The following is a 23,695-nucleotide window of genomic DNA, read 5'->3' on the forward strand; positions in this document are numbered from 1 at the left end:
GGAGAAGGCTCCGCTGCCACCAAAGAGTGAGTACTACAGCTCTTCCTTTCATCAATTTCATACGTGGAAAAGGTTTTCTTGCAGTAGGTGAATCAGAGTCTTTAATGCATTATCTCTTATAACTGCATGCACAATATTTTACTGAACATGTTGTGTTGGTTTAGCTTCTTAGTTCAAGTGTGAGACAGTTCTCAACCTGCCATGTCTTAGTTCCATCTTCTTTCTGTTCATTGAACTGAATTGGTTTTGTTCTCGTTAAGGTTAGGCATCCTCTTCTTCCCTATTTTAGTACTGATGATGGGACCAATATTTGTCCTTTGTTTTGCATTGAGTCCTGATTGGAAGTAGTGAAGTTGGAAATATAAAATTAGTTAGGTAAAGGATTAGATTCATACATCTTAGCATCACTGTTTCTGGATCAAAGTAGACATGTCGAGTTATTCTAGACTCCTATGCTTTTTAATACTAATTTGGGATCTTGTGATCTTTGAAGTGTTCTTTATTAAGTTCAACTACAATAATCGTAATATGTTAATTAATTATTTCAAGAAAGGTGGGAAAGTAACAGTGACAACCTTTGTTAGCTTGTACACTGAATTTGTGGGTACTAGTTAGCTTACTTCCTCTAGAGCCATCTGATCCTCCAGGTTATTACTCCTATTTATCAACTCCTATTTTGTTGTTTGGACACACAGAATGGATACAGATACAAGTTACTTGCTCAAAATTCACCTTCTTGGCAATCCAAAGAAAAGTAGAAAGGATGTGAAATGTTTTTCCTTAGAGAAGGTTGTGGATGCTGATTTCACAAATTATATGGACCTTGTTGAATCCATTGTTCAACAATATCCTTCGGGGTACATGGAAGTTCCACATGTGCAATACTATGATGCTGAGTTAAAAACTTTTCCAGAAGTAATGTCAGACCAAGAACTGATGGTAATGTTTAATAAACATAAGGAAAAGGTCATCAAGATATTCATTGCTTATTGTGATCTATCTGAACCTTACAAGCCTATCACTAAATGGCAATTTGAAGGAGAAGCACAACATAAGGATGACACAGAACAAGAGTTGGATACCTATCTCATGAATCCATTACCAAACAATGAGCATGTTGGTGTGGATGAGGAGGGTATGTACTTAAAGGAAGACCGTGTGGTAGCTGTCCCTTCTGATAAAGGGAAGTAGAAGACCTATGTTCCATTAACTAAAGATAAGGCACAATCTAGTAGTGAACAGGAGGTGACAAAGAATGAGATGACAGAAGATGAGATGCAAAAAGATCCAAATCATGGCCCGCATGTGGAATATGACAAAGAAGACCCTTCGATGACAGTAGGCAGTATGTATCCCAATATGGCAGAGTTTAAGTTGGCTCTTTCGTAGCATGCAATCAAAAATGAGTTTGAGTATAATACAGAGAGAAGTGGACCAAAACGGCTAAGGGCTTATTGTTCAAGGAAAGAAGCCGATAATTGTCCATGGAGGATACATGCTTCTACAACGGCTGATCGAATAATAGTAATGGTAATTATCTACTGTTTAAACTTGCACATCTTGCTTTTATTGCAAACTTGATATGTATATTTAATTGACTATGTTTGCCTTTTTGTGTAGGTGAAATAGAACCCTAGTGCTCATTGCTGCTCTAGTAGTAGAAGAAAGAAGAAAGTGAAGAATGCCACCAGACACTGGATTTGTGAAAAGGTGAAGGACTGGCTCATACAGGATGCAACTCTAGGAGCAAGTGCATTGCAAGAAAAGCTCAAAGAACACTACAAGGTTACCATCCACTACAAGAGAGTATTTGATGGTAAGAAACCTTGCATTGAAGCATCTATATGGTGATTGGGACTCCAGTTTTGATAATCTATATAGATTTAAGGCACAAGTTGAGAGCTGCTGCCCTGGTAGTTTAGTAATTATTGATCATCACACTATTGTAGAAGAAATTAGATTTAGAAGATTTTTTCGCCTTGAAACCTTGCATAGAAGGGTTCCTTAGTGGTTGCAGGCCATATTTGGTAGTAGATAGCGCATTTCTGACAGGCAAATTCAAAGGTCAATTGGCTAGTGCATCTGCTGTAGATGGACATAATTGGTTGTATCCAGTTGCTTTAGGAGTCTTTGATTCTAAAACAAATGATAACTAGATATGGTTCATGACTCAGCTTAGAGAGGCGATTGGAGCACCGAGGGGTTTAGCCATATGCACTGATGCTGGATAGGCTATGATGGCAGGGGTAGCATAAGTGTTTCCATAAGCTAAACATAGAGAATGCATGTTTCACTTGGTGTCAAACTTCAAGAAGAAATTCCATGGGAAGGTATTTGATGACCATCTTTGGGCTGTAGCATACTCGTGGAACTCCTATTTATTTGAGAAGCATTGGGAAGCAATGGAGGTGGCTAGGCCAAACGCAATAGATTAACTAAGGCAATGCCACAAAAAGTTGTGGACTAGGAGTCAGTTCTTGACCATATGCAAAGTTGACTATGTTACCAACAATTTGGCAGAGAGCTTCAACAATTGGATCAAGCCTCACAAATCCATGAACTTAGATCACTTGATGGACAAGATTAGGCAAATGGTTATGATGAAGTGGCATCAAAGGAGGCTGATTGGACAGAAACTAGATGGATTGATTCTGCCACACATAATCAAGGAGCTTAAAGAAAAGAGTAGAGAACTAAACTTGGAAGTGCTTGAATGTGGACCACATGTTGCTGAAATAACTGCACTAGGAGGTTGCCTTCAAATTTGTGGTTAACTTGGAAGATAGAACTTGTTCTTGTCGAGAGTGGCAAGTTTCTGGTCTTCCATGCAAACATGCTCTTGCATTCATCACAGCTCTTGCTAATGGTAAAATAGAGATGCATGTGGACTCTTACTACTCCATTGAAAAATTTAGAGCAGCCTATACCCAACTAATACCTGCTATGATTGATAAGACACAATGGCCTAAATCTTCCCATGGGTTTTTTATGCATCCCCCACTATTGACACCCATAGCTGGTAGGCCCAAAACTAAGAGGCATAAAGGTGGCACCGAGAAGAAAAAAAGAAAGGGCCAGCACCAGTGTCCTATTTGCCTAGACTATGGGCATCATTGGCACAATTGCAAGAAAGGCAACCCGGCTGACATTGAAGCTATGAAGGCTGTGAGGTAAGAAATGTGTTCATATTTTGCTGCATCAAATAATTTGCTACAACCCACTTACTAATCTCTTATTGCTCAATGTAGAGGACCACGAAAGAAAAAGGCAAAGACTACAAAATCTGCTCAAAGTTATATTATGCCTTTAGAGGATGAAGTACCAGCACTATCTATGTCTTTTCCACCTAGGTAAATTTCTAAGTACAAAATTTGCTTACTTGTGCTCACTTGTGCTGATTTCTATGTATAAAATCTACTCACCTATGCTAATTTGTAATTACATTGTTTAATAACATAGTCAAACTTGGGAACTACAACTAAGAAGTCTCCAATTAAGAAGATAATAAGTAAGAAGAAGAGAAAAAAGCCTGACTCTACATCTGGACCTTCAAAGAGTTCAAACTGGTATTAAGATCTCTTTTGTATTTTATTTAATGAAACATGGTTTCCAATCTAATTAGAGAGCCTAATTACCAATCTTCTCTCACCATAGCCAAAGCATGGAGACTACAAGCAAGAAAAATGAGAAACATGGTAACTCTAGCTCTAGAGCATCAAAAAGGTAACTCACTATCTTCACACTAGAGAGTGTACTTAACATAGTTGTTCTTCTGCTAGGTCCTTGTAATTACCTAATTACTGGGACTTTTAACTTTGACAGGATTAGCTTTCCCTTTTCTCTAACCGTGCTTGCCCAAGATGTTCTATTTCAACCATTATTTTACCTATACACTAGTCACTGATACTTGTTTGGAACTTCCCTATTTTGTTTTTAGCCGAGTTGTTTACTTTGGGCTGTAGCATACTCGTGGAACTCCTATTTATTTGAGAAGCATTGGGCAGCAATGGAGGTGGCTAGGCCAAACACAATAGATTAACTAAGGCAATGCCACAAAAAGTTGTGGACTAGGAGTCAGTTCTTGACCATATGCAAAGTTGACTATGTTACAAACAATTTGGCAGAGAGCTTCAATAATTGGATCAAGCCTCACAAATCCATGAACTTATATGACTTGATGGACAAGATTAGACAAATGGTTATGACAAAGTGGCATCAAAGGAGGCTGATTGGACAGAAACTAGATGGATTGATTCTGCCACACATAATCAAGGAGCTTAATGAAAAGAGTAGAGAGCTAAACTTGGAAGTGCTTGAATGTGGACTACATGTTGCTGAAATAACTGCACTAGGAGGTAGTGCCTTCAGATTTGTGGTTAACTTGGAAGATAGAACTTATTCTTGTCGAGAGTGGCAAGTTTTTGGTCTTCCATGCAAACATGCTCTTGCATTCATCACAGCTCTTGCTAATGGTAAAATAGAGATGCATGTGGACTCTTACTACTCCATTAAAAAATTTAGAGCAGCCTATGCCCGACTAATACATGCTATGATTGATAAGACACAATGGCCTAAATCTTCCCATGGGGTTTTTATGCATCCCCCACTATTGACACCCATAGCTAGTAGGCCCAAAATTGAGAGGCATAAAGGTGACACTGAGAAGAAAAAAAGAAAGGGCCAGCACCAGTGTCCTATTTGCCTGGACTATGGGCATCATTGGTAGAATTGCAAGAAAGGCAACCCGACTGACATTGAAGCTATGAAGGCTGTGAGGTAAGAAATGTGTTCATATTTTGCTACATCAAATAATTTGCTACAATGCACTTACTAATCTCTTATTGCTCAATGTAGAGGACCATGAAAGAAGAAGGCAAAGACTATAAAATCTGCTCAAAGTTATATTATGCCTTTAGAGGATGAAGTACCAGCGCTATCTATGTCTTTTCCACCTAGGTAAATTTCTAAGTACAAAATTTGCTTACTTGTGCTCACTTGTGCTGATTTCTATGTACAAAATCTGCTCACCTATGCTGATTTGTAATTATATTGTTTGATAACATAGTCATAGCTTGGGAACTACAACTAAGAAGTCTCCAATTAAGAAGATAATACGTAAGAAGAAGAGAAAAAAGCCTGACTCTACATCTGGACCTTCAAAGAGTTCAAACTGGTATTAAGATCTCTTTTGTATTTTATTTAATGAAACATGGTTTCCAATCTAATTAGAGAACCTAATTACCAATCTTCTCTCACCATAGCCAAAGCATGGAGACTACAAGCAAGAAAAATGAGAAACACAATGTGGGGGTATTAACCCCTATACCCTTACGGCTAAGCTTGGGCCAGCCCGGATCGGTGGGTCTCGTCCACCAAAAGACGACGTGTGGCCCGGCCAACCTGTTTGGAGTCCCACGTAAGGAGTCAAGACAGATTTGGCGATCAAGCAAGATCCTGGTCGGTTAGAATAGGAATTCTTATCCAGCCACATATGGCAATTGTAACTGGCTAGGATTAGTTTCCAGATCTGTAACCCTGCCCCCCGGACTATATAAGGCGGACAGGGGACCCCTCTAAAAAACATCTCTCATTGACATACAACAATACAAATCAGACGCAGGACATAGGTATTACGCCTCCTTGGCGGCCGAACCTGGATAAATCCTTGTATCTGTCTTGCGTCACCGTCTTGTTTGTAGCTTGCGCATCTATCTGCCGACAATCTACTACCTTGGGCATACCCCTAGGTAGACTGCCGACCATATTTCGTTGACAGTGGCGTGCCAGGTAGGGGGTGTGTGTACTGCTCTCCAAGCAAACAAGATGGTCATCACCTCCGGCTCCATGGCTACGCTGAATGGCCTCACGTTCACCATTGGCCAGATCACCTAGACCACTGGCTCCGACGACTTCATCGCCATGACCTCGGAGGAGGCGTGGATACAGTCTGCGCCGACCACTACTTCCTCTGCATCAGCTATGGCTCCGACCACGGCGGATACGGCTCCGACCATGACGGATACGGCTCCGACCATGATGGATCTAGCTCCAACCACGGTACATCTAGCTCCGACCACACCTGCATCATCTTCTACCACGCCGACAACTCGTCACCCGCTTCCTCGCTACAAAGGGAAGCAAATCGACAACACCGACCTGCTCGACTCCATCGATCGGGTCGGCACCAAACTTGCTGAAACCCTAGCTCTAGTAAGTACGATTCAAAGTCAACCTAATGAGCAGGTAACCGCTCCCCACAACAGATCTACCTGACCAGCTTGGACCAGTCATCCTGCACGACTTGGTACAGATCTCGTGGTCACATCTACTCCTAAAGGGTGCTCCGCTCGTCGCCGACCGGCCTTCACAATGGGTCTTCGGCTCTCCGAGTATGAAGCCTCGACAGAGAACCACCAGGTCTAGCCCTACGGCCTACGAAATGCTGCCTCTAGCTACGTGTACAACCTACAACGCCGCTTGGATCTATGTTTTATGCACCGACCTCGACCGAGGCCACGCAACTTTGTCAACATGATCCGGATTGAAGATTATCAAGAAGGATCCGTCCACACAATCCAAGAAGGCGACTCTAGCTCCTCGTCTAGCATCGCATCTAATGCATCTGTCCACACCGAGCTTTAGCATCACAAAGATGAAGGTGTCAAGTACGATCTGGATATCCCAGACCATACCCCGGGGTTCTCACAATTCCTGTCTTTCCCGCCGAGACAAGGGGATTTGATCTATGTTGTCAGCAATGACGAACTGCCAGCGGTTGGTGAAATAGAACAAGAAAGGACTGCATGCGAAGCACACAATATTGACCGGTTTAATCGCCGACAAATTGAAGCCGAAGCAGACCAGGAGGCACGACGCATAAGGGTCTAGCCACATGACCTCAACGATGCTTTCGACAGGGTGGGGGACAAACAGGTCTTCAGGACTCCAAGTGCCAACATAGCCGTCGCCATGGTGACAATGCAACGGCTACCCAATACCCCGGAAACCTAAGCAGTTCATGATGAAATATAAGCCTATCTGACGGCTGCTATGGCCCAGACTGCAGAGATCATAAACCAAGCTCAGGCTCCATCTGTCTCAGTCGAGTCAAGCCACAGCCGCCAGCACCCAAGTCGCTCACAGCCACTCAACCAACGTGGCTCATGCAATAATGACCCATCAGACAACCGTCAAGGCAAAAACGGTGGCCATGATGGTGGCTAGGATGACAACCGCCGTTGAGATGACAACCGCCATCGAGACGACAACCACCGCGACATCCGGGATGATAACCACTAGGACAACCGCGACAATCGCCACGATAACCACGGTCACAGGGCTAATCTAGATGGCAATCGAGATCGCCGCGATGGCAATAACGATCTTTGCCATTACCTCGGTGGACGTGATCTACGCGCTCACATCAACCAGAGAGCCGACGATCGAGCATCCCATGAAAGTTATTGCCGTATGGAATATGACACTGCCCATGGCCAGCCAGGTTTGAAGCAGTTTACTCCACACCTTCGCCAAGTCATATGGCCCAAGAATTTCAAGCTCGAGAAACTTCAGAAGTACGATGACAAGGAAAACCCCGAATTATGGGTCATGCTCTATGAGACTGCGTGCAGATCACCCATGGCTGGCGAGCACGTCATGCCTAACTATTTCCCAGTCGCTGTTGGCCATGCAGTTCACCAATGGCTGGTCAGCTTGTTGGCGAACTACTTCGACTCTTGGTAGGAGCTCAAGCAAGCCTTCATCGACAACTTCATTGCTACTTGTGAACAACCAGGCAACAAATACGATCTACAACGGATTCGAGATCAAAAAGATGAGCCACTACGCGAGTACGTCCAGCGTTTCTCGGAGATGCGCATCAAGGTCCCATCAATCTCCGACAACGAGGCAATCGAGGCTTTCATCACTGGCCTCTACTTCCACAACGCCCTAAGGGACAAGCTCCTCCGCAAGAGACCTAAATCAGTCATAGTGCTCCTAGCCACCGCTAAGAAATATGCGGACGCCGACGACGCTAAAAAGATAATTATTGAAGAAGCAGCAAGGGTCCCACGCTCCGACCACCCCCCACACCGCGACGACTACCACGGCAACCATGGTCGGAACGACAATTTTGACCGCCGCAACTAGCGCAACGACTCCCACGACCACCGTGACCAACGTAATCAGCGGCGTAACCGCCATGATGATTATAGGAGCAAGTGTGCTCGGGAAGACGATGGCGAGGTCAACACCGTTAAAAAGGGTGGTGGACACCATAACTACGAAGACGACTACGCCAAAGCATTGAAAGGGCCCTGCCAGCTCCATCCTAAGTCAAACCATACCATGGAGAATTGCCGCGTCCTCAAGTCTATCTACACGTGTCAATAGGCTCCGGATACGTTCGACAAGCCTAACAACATAGGGGAACAGCGCAACGAGGATAACGACGACGATGATGCAGACCCTCATCACAAGTACGTCAAGCCAACCGATCACGTGCATGCCATCATTGGAGGCAAAGTGTCCATCGAGACCAAACGAGAACGCAAGTTGCTCGCCCACGCTTGCTTGAACATGGCCAACACTGACAATCTCCTCATCGATCCGCGGCTCCCTCCGTGGTCTCACCGCGAAATCTCATTCAGCAGAAAGGACCAATGGGCCACAATACCTGAGCCAGGGTGTTTTCCCCTAGTCCTCGATCCTTGTATCAACAAGGTTTAGTTCGACAGAGTACTGATCGATGGCGACAGCTCCATCGACATACTGTTCAAGAACAGTTTGCCCGCCCTAAAGATAGCTCAGGCGAACCTCAAGCCGTACGAGGCATAGTTCTGGGGTGTTCTCCCCAGACAGAGCTCTACACCTCTCAGGCAGATCATGCTACCTGTGTAGTTTGGGACCCCAGACCACTTCCGCACCGACTACGTCAATTTTGTGGTCGCTGACTTCGACGGCACCTACCATGCTATTCTTGGTTGACCGTCGCTCACCAAGTTTATGGCCATACCTCATTACAGGTATCTGGTGCTCAAGATGCCTACCGAGAAAGGAGTCCTAACCCTCCGAGGCAACGTGTACACAGCTTATACCTGTGAAGATGATAGTTTCAAAATAGCAGAGGCACACGACCTCTCTATTCGCATGGCCGAGACCATGCTCGACGCCAAGAAGACCTCGACCGACCACCTGGAGATCCCAGAGCTCGAGGCTCCACGCAAGAACATCAAGTCCAAGGAGCACAAGATGATCCAGCTGGTCGATGGTGATCCCAGCAAAACGGCTCTTATCGGGGCCAACCTAGATCCCAAATAGGAAGACACGCTCGTTAGGTTCTTGAGGAGCAACGTGGATGTGTTCGCATGGAAACCTGCTGACATGCCCGGTGTACCTCGGAACTTGATCGAGCACTCCTTGAATGTCAACGGCAAGGCCAAACCTATCAAGCAAAAGCTACGATGGTTCACTCGCGACAAAAAGGAGGCGATTAGGGTAGAAGTTACATAGCTTTTGGCAGCCGGATTTATCAAAGAAGTGTATCATCCGGAGTGGTTAGCCAACCCAGTTCTTGTACGCAAAAAGAATAATGAATGGAGAATGTGCGTTGATTACACTGATCTCAACAAACACTGCCCTAAGGACCCCTTCGGCTTACCTCACATAGACGAGGTCGTAGACTCAACCGCCAGTTGCAAGTTGCTTTCCTTTCTCGATTGCTACTCTGGTTATCACCAGATCGCTCTAAAAAAGGACGACCAGATCAAGATGTCTTTTATCATGCCTTTTGGTGCCTACTGCTACACGACCATGTCGTTCGGGCTCAAGAACACTAGGGCTACCTACCAACACGCTATACAAGCTTGCCTCAAAGATGAGATAAAAGACGACCTTGTCGAGGCTTATGTTGATGATATAGTTGTCAAAACCGAGGAAGCACATACCCTTGTTGACAACCTAGAACACACCTTTGCAGCCCTTAACACATTTCAGTGGAAGTTAAACCCAAAGAAGTGCATCTTTGGTGTTCCTTTTGGCATACTACTCGGCAACATCGTCAGTCACGACGGCATACGCCCTAACCCAGACAAAGTCAAAGCTGTTTTGGATATGAAGCTACCCAAAAAGGTGAAGGATGTTCAGAAGCTTACCGAATGCATGGCCACCCTCAGCCATTTCGTATCAAGACTAGGTGAAAAAGGATTACCGTTCTTTAAACTACTCAAAGCATCCGAAAAGTTTGAGTGGTTGGAGGAAGCAGACGTTTCCTTCACACAGCTGAAACAATACATTACATCACCTCCGGTCCTCACTGCTCCTAGAGAAGACGAAACACTCCTACTTTACATTGTGGCTACCAATCGAGTGGTCTCCACGGCCATGGTGGTCGAGCGAGATGAGCCCAGCCACGTCTATAAGGTACATCGACCAATCTATTTTATCAGTGAGGTACTTAATGAGTCCAAGACTAGGTACCCACAGATTCAGAAGCTGATCTACTCCATACTGATAACATCCCGAAAGTTGAAACACTACTTCAACGGATATCGTATGGTGGTCATGACTGAGTACCCTCTACGAGACATCATTAGCAACAAGGATGCGAATGAGCACATCATCAAATGGGCAATGGAGCTATGCCCCTTCTCCTTGGAATTTGCAAGCCGCACTACAATCAAGTCTCAGGCACTCATCGATTTCATCATTGAGTGGACAGACTTAAGCACGCCTGCCTCTCCTGGATCCGACGAGTATTGGACGATGTACTTCGATGGCTCTCTCAACATTGATGGTGCGGGAGCAGGAGTCCTTTTTGTGTCACCATCCAAGGAGCAGCTCCGGTACGTCCTCAGGATTTATTTCCCAACATCTAATAATGCCGCCGAGTATGAAGCATGCCTACATGGTTTGCGCATTGCGGCTGAGCTTGGCATTAAATGTCTCTATGTCTATGGAGACTCAGCTCTAGTCATTAACCAACTCAACAAGGACTGGGACACGACCAGTGAAAAGATGGATGCATACTGTAAATCGATCAGAAAGCTAGAAGGCAGGTTCTATGGCATCAAGTACATACACGTGGTCCGGAACAAAAATCAAGCAGCGGATGCGCTGTCAAAGTTAGGATCATCTCGAGCCAAAATCCCACATGGCATATTCATCCAAGATCTGCTCATGCCTTCCATCGAAGATGAAGATTCCATGGCAGATATGCCTCTAGACCAGCAATTGGTGGCTACGATTCCGGTGTCAAGCACCGCCGAGCCGCCTCCGACCACTCATGAGCCCGACTGGAGAATACCTTTCATCAAGTACCTAATAGATGGCAGCGGTTACACTGATCGGACAGAAAATGAGCACCTGATGCGTCGCAGTAAGCAGTACCTGCTCGTCGATGGTAAGCTATGGCGCAAGAATGCAAAGGAGGAAATCTTGATGAAGTGTATAACCTAGGAGGATGGCGAACATCTCCTGGACCAAATCCACTCTGGCTCCTACGGCAACCACGTGGCCTCAAGAACGTTGGTCGGTAAGGCTTTCCGAGCAGGGTTCTATTGGCCATCAGTAGTAGCCGACGCAGAGAAGCTAGTCCGCCACTTTGAGGGTTGTCAGTTCTTCGCCAAGAGAATCCATGTACCAGCACATGAGATCCAGACAATACCAGCTTCCTAGCCTTTTGCATGCTGGGGACCGGATATGATCGGGCCCTTCAAACCGGCTCTAGGGAAATTTACATGCGTCTTTGTGCTTATCAACAAATTTTCTAAGTGGATAGAATACATGCCTTTGGTACAGGCATCCTCAGAGAAGGCTGTCACGTTCCTCGACCAGGTCATCCATTGTTTCGGCATACCCAATAGCATCATCACTGATCTGGGTACTCAGTTCACCGGGAATGCTTTTTGGGACTTCTACGATAAAAGGAGCATAGTAGTAAAATACGTCTCGGTGGCACACCCTAGAGCTAATGGACAAGTCGAGCAGGCAAATGGCATGATCTTGGACGTGTTGAAGAAAAGGATGTATAGAGAAAATGACAAAGCTCCCGAAAGATAGCTCAAAGAGTTACCAGCCGTGGTCTGAGGCCTCAGAACTCAGCCCAGTCGTAATACCGATGTCTCGCCATACTTTATGGTTTACGGCGCTGAGGCAGTCCTCCCTGTAGATATAGCTTTCAGATCAGCACGGGTAGAGAACTTCGATGAAGGCAAGGCCAATAAAGTATGGGAGCTAGAAGTGAATAGCACAGAAGAGAAGCGGCTTGATTCTTGTGTACGTACGGCTAAATACCTTGCTATTTTGCGCAGGTACTACAACAAGAACGTTAAAGAGCAGTTCTTTGTGGTTGGGGACCTGGTCCTGAAGTGGAAGACGAACCAGGCTGGTGTCCATAAACTCGCAACCCCATGGGAGGGGCCCTTCATGATCAAGGAAGTCACACGACCAACGTCTTATAGGTTAGCTCACCTGGATGGTATGGACGTACCAAACTCGTGGCACATCGATAAGCTTAGACATTTCTATGCTTAACTACTGAGATATGTACTCCTCTTGTACTTTCGATTTACTTCAGTAAAGCTATTATGATTTCTCCGACTACTCTAATGTGTCACTTCGAATTTTATGGTTATTCTAACTTAGCCAGTAAAAGCCAACCACCACTCCTTCTACGGTTTTCGGAGCAGGCCCTGTCTCTGGTTCCTCCCAACACGTGCATGGGATCCGCTCTCTACGTTACGGGTGATCGGCAAGTCCCCTTTGGTTTGACTTGTCCGTGTCTATGTGTGCATAGGTCACGAACCTCACACTCTGACCACATGGCAAACTAGGGCCACACAAACTTTTCAGGATGATGTGTCGAGCAAAATGGTACAACTAAATAGAACATTAACATGTTCTCACTTAGTTACACCAACATAAGTTTCAAGCTTAAATATGTTTTATACAAAGCAAACAAGCTTATAAGGATATACAGTTACGTTATTACAAGCTTGCCTGAAGAGGCCCAAGTTTACAATAACACAACTATGTCCTCCTTCTACAGCTCTAAGCCTATTACATTGGCTAGTCAGGGCACGCGGCACCTACTACTTGCTACTTCCGATATCATACTCGAGCCTTGAGGACTCTTGTGCTAATCGAGATGAAGGGGATGGCCCCGCCGATGCCTGGCTGGTCAAGACCGCAGGCTTCGTCGGTAGGCTTGCAACTGATGGCATTTCTAGCTAACTTGTCGATGGCGTACCCTGTACAGGTGCTGTCCCACCTCCACATAGGTTAATGTCGCCAATTATCTTTGATGACAGGTCCAGCTGAGCCATCCGAAGCTCCTCCGCCTTGTCTAGGTCTACCTCTTTCGGGTATCTAGCCTCCAAGCGCTTGAGATCGATCAGGGGGTAGTGGGCACGCACCATGCTTAGCACATGGGCACCCGTGTACTCACCCGCCTCCTTTACAAACTCTTGGAACCATCCCCATGCTTTTCTGCATCTCTCGACCAGTCTGAGCTGGGGCGTCCTTGGCTCTTCCTCCATGAGCGCCGAGTCGATAAGGTCGAGGATGGGCAAAATGCCAGTTGCCACTTCCTAGCACCGGTTCTTCCATGTGTCCCGATCCTTGATGGCCTCGAGGCATCATGCTTTCTAGCCGTCACGCTCTTTCATCATGGCTTCTAGATGCCTCTTGGCATTGACTTTTAAAACTGCAAACCATACAAGACATCAAATGTAACGGCACGACAAGATAAGGCGGGCAACAGAATGAGAAAGGTGGTCTGGAATACTTACTTTTCAGTTCCTCCTTCATTTTGGTGGTGTGGTCCTGGAGTTGAGACTGGTTGCATGCTAGTTTCTCATTGTCCTCCTTTAGGCGACCACACTCTGTGGTCACGCGGCTTTTCTCCTCTTGGAGGCGGGTTACTTTAGCTTCTAAGCCTGCATTACAGCTGTCACTACCAACAACGCAACAACACATGTCATACACTTGCTGTGATAAAATGACAACTTACTTGTTTTTTCCTACTCTTTGTTATTGAGCTGGTCGACCAGGTTCTGGTTCTGTGCCTCTCGCTCTATCCTCTCCTGGTCAGCGGCTTCAAGTTGGCGGCGCAAGTGTTCCACCTCGGCCACCAGTTCTCTATTGTTCGTCGTGATTCCCTCAATCTAGTCGAAGCACCTCTTTCAGTACCTTGCGGTCTTCATCAAGTCCTGCATATAAACAAGCTAAGTCAGACAGTTCGACTACATAGCAAGGTCAAGTGGTCAAGCCAAACATACCTAGACTTCCATCACTAGACGCTTTGCCGCTCGTTCAACTTTTAGGGTCTCTTCGACCTCTGGGATTTCTTCATGCATAACCCACTCGTAGTTCCGCCAGCGCGACACATATACATGTTGTCGCTTGTCTTGGGGATGGCCCAGGATCTCTTCTACTTCATCCTCTTCGGCCTCTCGTTCAGGGGGCAGCGCTGGTCTAGAGTCTGTAGTCTCCGCGACCACTATGGCTTTCCCATGAGCCGTAGCATCGGTAAGCATGCTCTGTGCCAACTCCGGTTGCTGCTCCTCGGCTTGGTCTGGTTCCCTTGGTGCTAAGGTATCTGCTTCAGCAGGGTTAGTGCTCAGAGCACTTGTACTTTGCTCGGCTGTCTTCTCGACCAGCTGCTTGGGAACTGACGTCTGGCCGCTCGTCTGCTGAGGTTCTGACGGAATTTCTTCTATAGGTTCCTCCACAACCGGCTACTGAGCAGTTCTTTCTGCCAGTACTGGCAAAGCTGTGCCACACTCGGCTAGTTGGTCGGGATTTTCGGTGGACGCCGACCTGACATACCAGAGAAAAGTTTAGAAGACAATAGTATTCAATAACAATTATAAGCTTACATCAAAGTTACAGATACTTATAGCTTGGAAGCACGGAATGACGTGGCGAAGGAGCATCTCTTCGATCGCGCCTGCTCCATGTGCTCGGCAGGTTCCACTGGGTCTTTTTCCATGACCGGTACTGGCGCCGAGGTTTGGTGCTCGACACTTCCCCCGCTTGTCCTCTGTGCTGCAGTGGTCGGTGAGGCAATCATTGCTGGCACAGAGGAGCCACCCTGCTCCGTCGATCCCATTTGTCTCCTCCTCTTTCGAGGGATGAGTCGGAAGATGTCCGCATCCTCTATTTCGTCGTTTGAAAGGGAGAAGATGGCCTGGCGACGTTTAGTGGCAGCCGACCGCTTGCCAGCAGCTCTGGCCGTTGCATCCTCCCCAATCCCGAGTACCGCCCAGTCAACGTCTTCGGTCCTGGCACTGGTCTGGGCGGTTGGGCTGGCAATTTGCGGCCAATCCACACCAGGGGGCGGAGACACGAACACTGCTGCCTAGTCACGACCATTACTCTAGGAAACATAAAGGAGACAACAATCAATTTCTTGTTACAACATAATTCTACAGGTACAAGGAAGCATCATTTACCTTTGGGGGAGGTTGGGCTAGCTTGAAGGCTACTCGATGTTGTTTAACTTGACATAATTGGGATCGGCTAGGTTGAATAGCTCCCTAATCCTGGCCTTGACTTCTATCTTGTCGAGCGCCTCTTTTCTAGTCCTTGTTGGATCTGCGCTCCCCTAGTACTTGAAGTCAGGATGTACCCTCTTCTGGCAGGGCTAGATCCTTCGGCTGATGAAGTTCTCGACCATGCTTGGACCATCCAGCTTTCCCCATGGGATCATCCTGAGCAGTTCTACGATCTGCTCCAAGTGCTTGGGCTTTTCTGACCAGCTATTCTTCTTCTCCGGAATCAACCCCACGTCACACAGGGTGATCGTGTTCGGCTCTTCACGGATGTAGAACCACTTCTTGTACCATTCATCCAGTGAGGTGTTCTAGGGGTAGTGCAAGTACTGGGCCTTCATACCATCACGTAGATTGAGGTATATGCCTCCGGCTATCTTCAAGCCGCTGCTCCCTTTCTTCCACAGACAGAACAGATGGCGAAAGAGGTCAAAATGGGGCTAGAAGCCACCATAAGCTTTGCAAAGATGGATGAAGGTGGAGACAAGAAGAATCAAGTTGGGATGCAGATTACAAATCCCAATCTCATAATACAAGCAGAGCCCCTAAAGGAAAGGGTGCACTGGAACCCCAAAACCCCGCTTGAAGAAATCCTCAAAAACCACAATCTCACCTGGTTGTGGATCGGGGAAGCTTTCTCCTTCCGGCGCACATCATCCCACGAGTGCCTTGTTGAGAAGCACTCCCATGGCGACGAGGTCTTCGATGGTCTACTCATTGCTCCTTGACTTCCACCACTCCTTCACCATGACTCCGCCTTTCTTCTGGGCATCTCTCTTCGCCATTAATCTACCCTTGCTAAGGGGGTGGATGCGGTGGAGGGGGGATTGGTGACGATTTTCGGAGGAATAGGGTTCGGCAAGAGGAAGAAGAAGGTTGCAGCGATGAATGACAATGGGGATCGGTAAAAAGTAACTTGCCAGTTCTATATTATAAATAACCAAGAGCTCTATCATTTTGTCCGCCTAAGATTCTTGGGAGACGTGCGCACACGCCGCAGATGGTTGTTTTCACAACCTCGAGATCTACGCCAATAAATGCGCCCCTTCATTTCCAGTGTACGCGCCTCTTCGTTGATAATGTGAGAGGGCCCACACTGACGCACCTCCATACAGGTGCCAAGCGACTATTTGCCAGAAAGAGTAAGAAGGTAGAGTGACGTGTTATATCCGTCTGCTTTTTTGACCAGACATGGCGGATTGGACTTGATAGAGTAAGGAGACAAATAAATACACCAAATAATAATACAAGCGGCGTTCTTTTTTCTGCTGCATGTCTTGTGCTCAATGATGGACCAGACTACTGCTGTGATCGAGGACTGCCCAGACCACTGTCGTGCTTGGGGATTGCCCAGACCACTGCCGTGCTCGAGGACTGCTCTGACCACTACCGTGCTCGGGGACTGCTCCGACTACTAATGTGCTCGAGGACTGTCCCGACCACTGCTCGGAGATCGTTCTTCTTGGCTACATGTGATTCATACTCACATACAGTTGAGAGACATTTATTTAGACCTTGCTACAAGGCTCATGCTTCGCCTTCTAGCAAGCTCGGGGACTATATCGGTACGATGCACCTGCCGGTGCATCTCGTATTGCCTATACGGCAATTGGATTCTTAACTTCAGTAGACATTCTTTTTTAGACCCTAGCACCACGTGCCTACGCCACCTACTACTAGGCTTAGGGACTAAGTGGGCACACTTCACCTTGCGGTGAATGTGTTTATTTAATTGACCCCTATGCTTTGAATGATTGTAAGGATTACTAATGTGCTCGGGGACTGTCCCGACCACTGCTTGGAGAATGGTTCTCCTCGGTTACATGTGATTTGTACTCACATACAGTTGAGAGACATTTATTTAGACCTTGCTACAAGGCTCATACTTTGCCTTTTAGCAAGTTCGGGGACTACATCGGTATGATGCACCTGCCGGTGCATCTCGTTTTGCCTGTACGGTAATTGGGTTCTTAACTTAACTGGGAATTCTTTTTAGACCTTGGCACCATGTGCCTACGTCACCTACTACCAGGCTAGGGGACTAAGTGGGCACACTTCACCTTGTGGTGAATGTGTTTGTTTTTCGACCCCTACGCCTCTGACGTTCAAGGATGTTACGCTTCAAGACCACTTACATTTCTTTTCAGAAATACAAGTGGGCACACTTCTCAGGACGGAAATCTTTTTCTTTTTTCTTAAGAGCACCATACATTCTTCGGACAACTTACTTCTCTGGCGACAACGGTGGTCAGAGATGTCAAGGACTCAAGCCTTACTTGCCGGAGAAGGTTAAAATGGCGTGTCGTAGCATAATACATGGTGCTCGGGGACTAGCTGTGGGGGTATTAACCCCTATACCCTTACAGCTAAGCTTGGGCCGGTCCGGATCGATGGGTCTGGTCCACCAAAAGATGACGCGCGGCCCGGCCAACCTGTTCGGAGTCCCGCGTAAGGAGTCAAGACAGATTTGGCGATCAAGCAAGATCCTAGTCGGTTAGAATAGGAATCCTTATCCGGACACATATGGCAATTGTAACTGGCTATGATTAGTTTCCAGATTTGTAACCCTGCCCCTGGACTATATAAGGCGGGCAGGGGACCCCTCTAAAAAACATCTCTCATTGACATACAGTAATACAAATCAGACGCAGGACGTAGGTATTATGCCTCCTTGGCGGCTGAACCTGGATAAAACCTCGTGTCTGTCTTGCGTCACCATCTTGTTTGTAGCTTGCGCATCTGTCTACCGACAATCTACTACCTTGGGCATACCTCTAGGTAGACTGCCGACCATATTTCGTCGACACACGATAACTCCAGCTCTAGAGCATCAAAAAGGTAACTCACTATCTTCACACTGGAGAGTGTACTTAACATAGTTGTTCTTCTGCTAGGTCCTTGTAATTACCTAATTACTGGGACTTTCAACTTTGACAGGATTAGCTTTCCCTTTTCTCTAATCGTGCTTGCCCAAGATGTTCTATTTCAACCATTGTTTTTCCTATACACTAGTCACTGATACTTGTTTGGCACTTCCCTGTTTCATTTTTAGCTGAGTTGTTTACTTTTACTTGTACTGATGTTTGCATTGTACATTACTTCACTGAACCTAAACTAGTACTTTCAGTTAGTGGCCAAATTGCTACTGAGAAGAAACTTTCTATAGTATGAGACAATTTTGTAATGCTAGTGTTGCAACTTGCAAGTGACAACAAAATATCCTTGATTTCTAAGGAATGTTTTGGTGCCATGGAGCTCTACCCATGCACCAAAGATGGTTGTCTATTTGGCCTTAAGTGGATGAGATAAAACACTGAAAATCGATGGCAAATAGTAAGGGAGAAGGCTTCACAGAGGACTAATTTGTTGTTCTTGCATTTCCCCCCCCCCATAGAATATACACACAGAGAGAATCACCCTTCTATGCTGGCATCTTGACTTGGCCACCTAGGATTAAAGAAATTGGTTTGTCATATATAGAGAATATTTCTATCTAGAAATAAATCCATTAAATAACGAAACAAAATGTTCTAAAATCGAAGTCTTGAACTTGTTTATTAGCATTTTGATTAATCTTGTGATTTTGAGAAGTAGGAATTTCTCTCAACATATTTGGATTTTTATAGCCCGTGTATGATGGATAAGTAGCACGGTACTGTTTATACGACTTCTCTTTTTATATGCCATACTATGCATTCTGGGTTTATGGAAGTTCACATGATGTGCGCAAGAACTTGATGTGTTTTCTAAGCATGATCACAAAAGGCCGTTGTAACCACCGGATGCCTTCTGTTTTGAGCTGCTTCTGAAATTCCAGGCCTGTGGAGAATTCTTTATTTGCTTGTATATATGTAAAATCAACTTCAGAACAGTACAGCCAAAGTTTTACTAGTATATATGCCATCAGAGGCTGTAGCAAATGCTAGTTACAATTCTTTGCTGTAGTCTCTGTGCTGCCAAGTTGGGTTTGTGCTACATATGCTGGAATCAGCTGTTAACCAAGTAACTGATTGTCACCTCTGTGCCAGTTGATGTCTTTACTTTGTAGTATGAATTTGCCAACCTTGTCTCATATTTCTGAATATTATTCTGTAGTCAACGAAGATCAAGGATGTCATCCTAGTTTGAATGTACATGTGCAGGTCAAGAAGCTGCTCCAATCAACCCGAGCCAATTTCCACCGAGTTTCAATCTCCAACAAAGGAGAAGGCTAAAAGAACCAAGAAACAGCTTGTTTCAAACCTGAAAAAAATTAATAGCCCTGCAATGGGCACCAGAAATAAAATAGTTAAGCTTGCTAGTTCTGCAAATAGCACAAGAAGCAAGAGAAGGTTGAGCTTGTGATTCTCTATGTAGATGTGCTTGGCAATGTGTAAGGCATATGCTCTATGAACTGTAATGTGAACTTAGACCCCCAATGTATGAACCTTTATGTGTTTATGTTTATGAACCTGGTAATATATGCATATTTATGAACCTAGACATGTAAACTGTAATGTGATTCTCTATTTAGATATGCTGACAATGTGGTCAGATTTGTGAAGCTTGTGCATCAAGTATATTTGTTATATTTGTGCTTTCCTTATTTGACATTATGTCTATTTATTCTTTTTCTATCTGGCACTACATGCTACTGGTACATAGAAGGGCATATATGTCATTTTAGGTGGCATTTGACACCGTTACTATATCAAATGGACGGAAGTGCCATATACGGAAGGAATTTTCAAGTTGATGTCAGATAAGGAAGTTCAAAATTTTCAGTGCCAAATACGGAAGATCGATTTGTTTCAGTGCCAAATAAAGAATTCTCCCTAAAATATAACATGTTTCAGATATCACATTACACTATATTTCCTTTATATGAGTTTAACTCTTCTAGAGTTTTCTCACATAAAATTTTTAATGAGGTAATGTTAACACATAGTAAATGTCATATTATCTATTTTTTCTCACAGTGGTTTTTCAAAGATAATATTTATGACATATATTGATCTCTGATCAAACTGTTTTTAGACTGTCTTTGGGAATAGCTAAAGGGTCTACTAACATTGTAGTTATATATATCATGGTGTTTCTCCTTACTTTTTTCCCACTGGATTTTAAGGAGTTTTGCTTGGTATATCGGTATACTTATGTTTTTTCCACATGTTTTTTCAAAGCTTCAAGATGATAACTGATGAACAAACAAAGCCGTTTACGGGAACCAATTGATCAAGGGGAGTGTTAAGATTAAATAAATTGTGATCAATTAGTTAATCCTGTCATTAGCAACTGCTAATGATGGTTCACTGTAGAGACAACTTTAGATCCCGTAGAGACACCTTTTATCAACGGGCAACTGTCCATTAAACCTGTATAAAAATCTATACACTGTTCATCAATCAGTACATACAGTTTCTTCTGGGAGAAAGCAAAGCGCGGAAACCACACATGCCCCACCTCGCCGCCACTCCCCCCACTTCGTCCGCCGCCGTGGTCCCCACCGCGCAGGCCACGGCCGCGGGCCGCGTCGCGTTCCGGCGCCCGTGGAACACGCCGCGCCTGCGCGTGCGCGCGCGGGGCGTCAGGCGTGAGGACGGCGGCGGCGGCGTGCGCACGGAGGAGCAGGAGCAGACGGCATCGCGGACGTTCTACAACCTGCTCGGGATCTCGGCGGAGGGGAGCCCCGACGAGGTCCGGGTGGCCTACAGGCGGCTGGCGCTCAAGTACCACCCGGACGTGTCCCCGCCGGGCGCCGCGGCGGAGAACACCCGCCGCTTCATCGAGGTGCAGGAGGCCTACGAGACGCTCTCCGACCCGAGCCGCCGCGCCAGCTACGACCGCGCGCTCGCCCGCGGCGTCTGCCGCCTCGCCTTCTCCGGGCGCCGTTCCCAATCCCACCGCGCCTACTACCACCACCACCACCACCAGGTGTGGATCACTGCTCTCCTCACTTGTTACTTGGGTACTTGTTGGTTTTTTTTTTCATGCCGTTGGCACTTGGTTGCATTGCGTGCCAATCCGATTGGTAGAGATGTGATCTCGTAGTCAGTAGTCAGGATTACGAATCTCGTAGTCAGATTACGATTGATTTGTGGCGTTGTTGGATGGATGCTGGGATCCTTAGATTCTTTTATTTATGATTCTGTTGAATTGGAGAGGAACCTACTGGCATAGTCATCAGAAGAAAAATATGTGTTAAATTATGCCTAATTATACGTGAAACGAATTTGCTGAACTTTGTTGAGCTCGCACGTTCAGCAAACGTCTCTCAGCCTGAAATTTGTTGGTATTCTAATGGAGGCCAGGGGGGTGTTTGCAGACTTCAGATCTTTGATCTGTACATGAGAGGACTCATCAGTTCTTCAGGGCTGTACGATCTGGCTCATTTTAGTAATTAATCTGTCATTTGAAGAAATCTAGTTGTTTCAGCTACAGTCCTTGATAGGAGTTCAAACATATGCATCATGAGTGAACTGCAACCTTTACAAAACTGTAGGTCTGGATGCCCCCCCTAATTAATGTGTTTGTTGAAGCATGGCTTTCGCATTGATGCTTTGTAGTTAATAAATAATTCCGTGTTTGGCCGGCCAATAGGGTCATATTTAGGTTCATTTTAGCATGATAATCTTCTGTCTATGCAACTTTAGACACTCATCAACATATTATTTTCATGTCATGGCATTGGCATGACATTTATATGTGGATTCAGAAGCTCAACATAAGATGACTGATTCATCCAGGCAGTGAATGACTGAATTTGATTACAGTTGTGGATTTTTTAGGAACATCTCTTATGGTTTGTGACTTAGTGTGGATATTGGGTGCTCAAAGGCTGCCTTTAACTTTACAGTGCTTCAAAGATTGGCGAATTCACTATTACAGACAAAAAATAAATAAGATCCATGAGTGGGTGAAATTTACCATTTTGTTTCACATATGCAATAAAAAAAATCAATGAACATAATTTCGCTCTGATGCGATATTTATACTTATGAATAGGGAACGGCCAGGAATTTTCCGTGATACAAAAACTGTACAAATAGGACGCGGATAATGAGTGGATCGCAACATGCAGAAGAGTTTGGAGAAGTCGTTTTCATGCATGTCACACAAAAGATTATCTGGGAAATAATTCGAAAGGCCTTGCCTTACGTGTAAGACTGACAATTGCTGTAGCAAGCTTATCTTCCTGTGTGTTGATGGCTTATGCAAAAGTCGTACAGTAGAATCATTCATGATGTGGAAGGCCATCGTTTGTTATTCTGTTTTCTAAGTTTCCAGTCCCAGAAGCTCTGTTTTGGATTTTTCCTCACAAATCTGTTATCCATGTCGACCACAGGAGCAGGAAGAGAGAATCTGGCTGGAGAAGGTCCTGGGAAGACCAGATTGCAGAGCTGAAGAGGAGGAGCACGACAAAGGATTCAGAAGAGAACCTGTCGTGGGGCGCTCGTATGCGGAGAAGGGCCGAGGCATCATCAGCAGAAGAGGCTATGATAGTAATCCTTCCAACGTAATAATACTCGTGTGTAGCATCTGAACCAAAACCGACTATATTTTTGGGTAGGCACGATTAGTAGGGTATATGGTGGATCTAATGATGTCCAGATGGGCCTGTTGGAAAACCTGCAGCGACCTGTTATGGGTAATGTGTAGTAAGTAATGTAGCAGTAGTAGCTGTAGCGGTGGCATCTGCCAGGATTGAGAAACAGCAGCACCTGGAGTGTGGCTGCTGACTGCTGACCAACATCCATTGCCCTGGCGTATATAGTTGATGAGTTGCTTCCTGTCTGGCTTGGTGTACATAGAAGACTCAACTATGTTACTCCTTGAGTCCTGTACATTTCTCGCTAGTCCAAGTGTAAATAGATACTAAGAACATCAATAACGAATAAGCAAGCTAGCTGTTCTTCCAATATTCAGAATGTTTCCTGTATTGTTTTCCTTTCAGAAGTTCACTCCCTCTTCTCCACAAGTGACACACACACACACATTGCACTCATATTGTGGCCTTATGCGGGAGAGGCAATGATTCTTATCTTTAGGAGCATGCCCCGGTGAGACACGAGGCGGCTCATCGGTGGGGGAACCATCAACCTGTTCCGGCTTTGCTGCTCTGCTTTCGCATGCTTTCTGCGACCCCTGTTCGTTTGAACTTA

At 45.5% G+C, this 23,695-nt stretch overlaps 1 protein-coding gene across 1 annotated transcript; it reads left to right on the forward strand.

The window, feature by feature from the left end:
• Window positions 1-20,932: 20,932 nt before the first annotated feature.
• On the forward strand, window positions 20,933-23,461 carry LOC136449737 (uncharacterized). The gene is made up of 3 exons (XM_066449902.1): window positions 20,933-21,467; window positions 22,882-23,026; window positions 23,104-23,461. Exons 1-3 carry the CDS (start codon window positions 20,988-20,990, stop codon window positions 23,190-23,192), a joined length of 714 nt encoding a protein of 237 aa, XP_066305999.1. The 5' UTR covers window positions 20,933-20,987; the 3' UTR covers window positions 23,193-23,461.
• Window positions 23,462-23,695: the final 234 nt, after the last annotated feature.

Source organism: Miscanthus floridulus, chromosome 5 (assembly GCF_019320115.1).
Source record: "Miscanthus floridulus cultivar M001 chromosome 5, ASM1932011v1, whole genome shotgun sequence".
NCBI lineage: Eukaryota > Viridiplantae > Streptophyta > Magnoliopsida > Poales > Poaceae > Miscanthus > Miscanthus floridulus.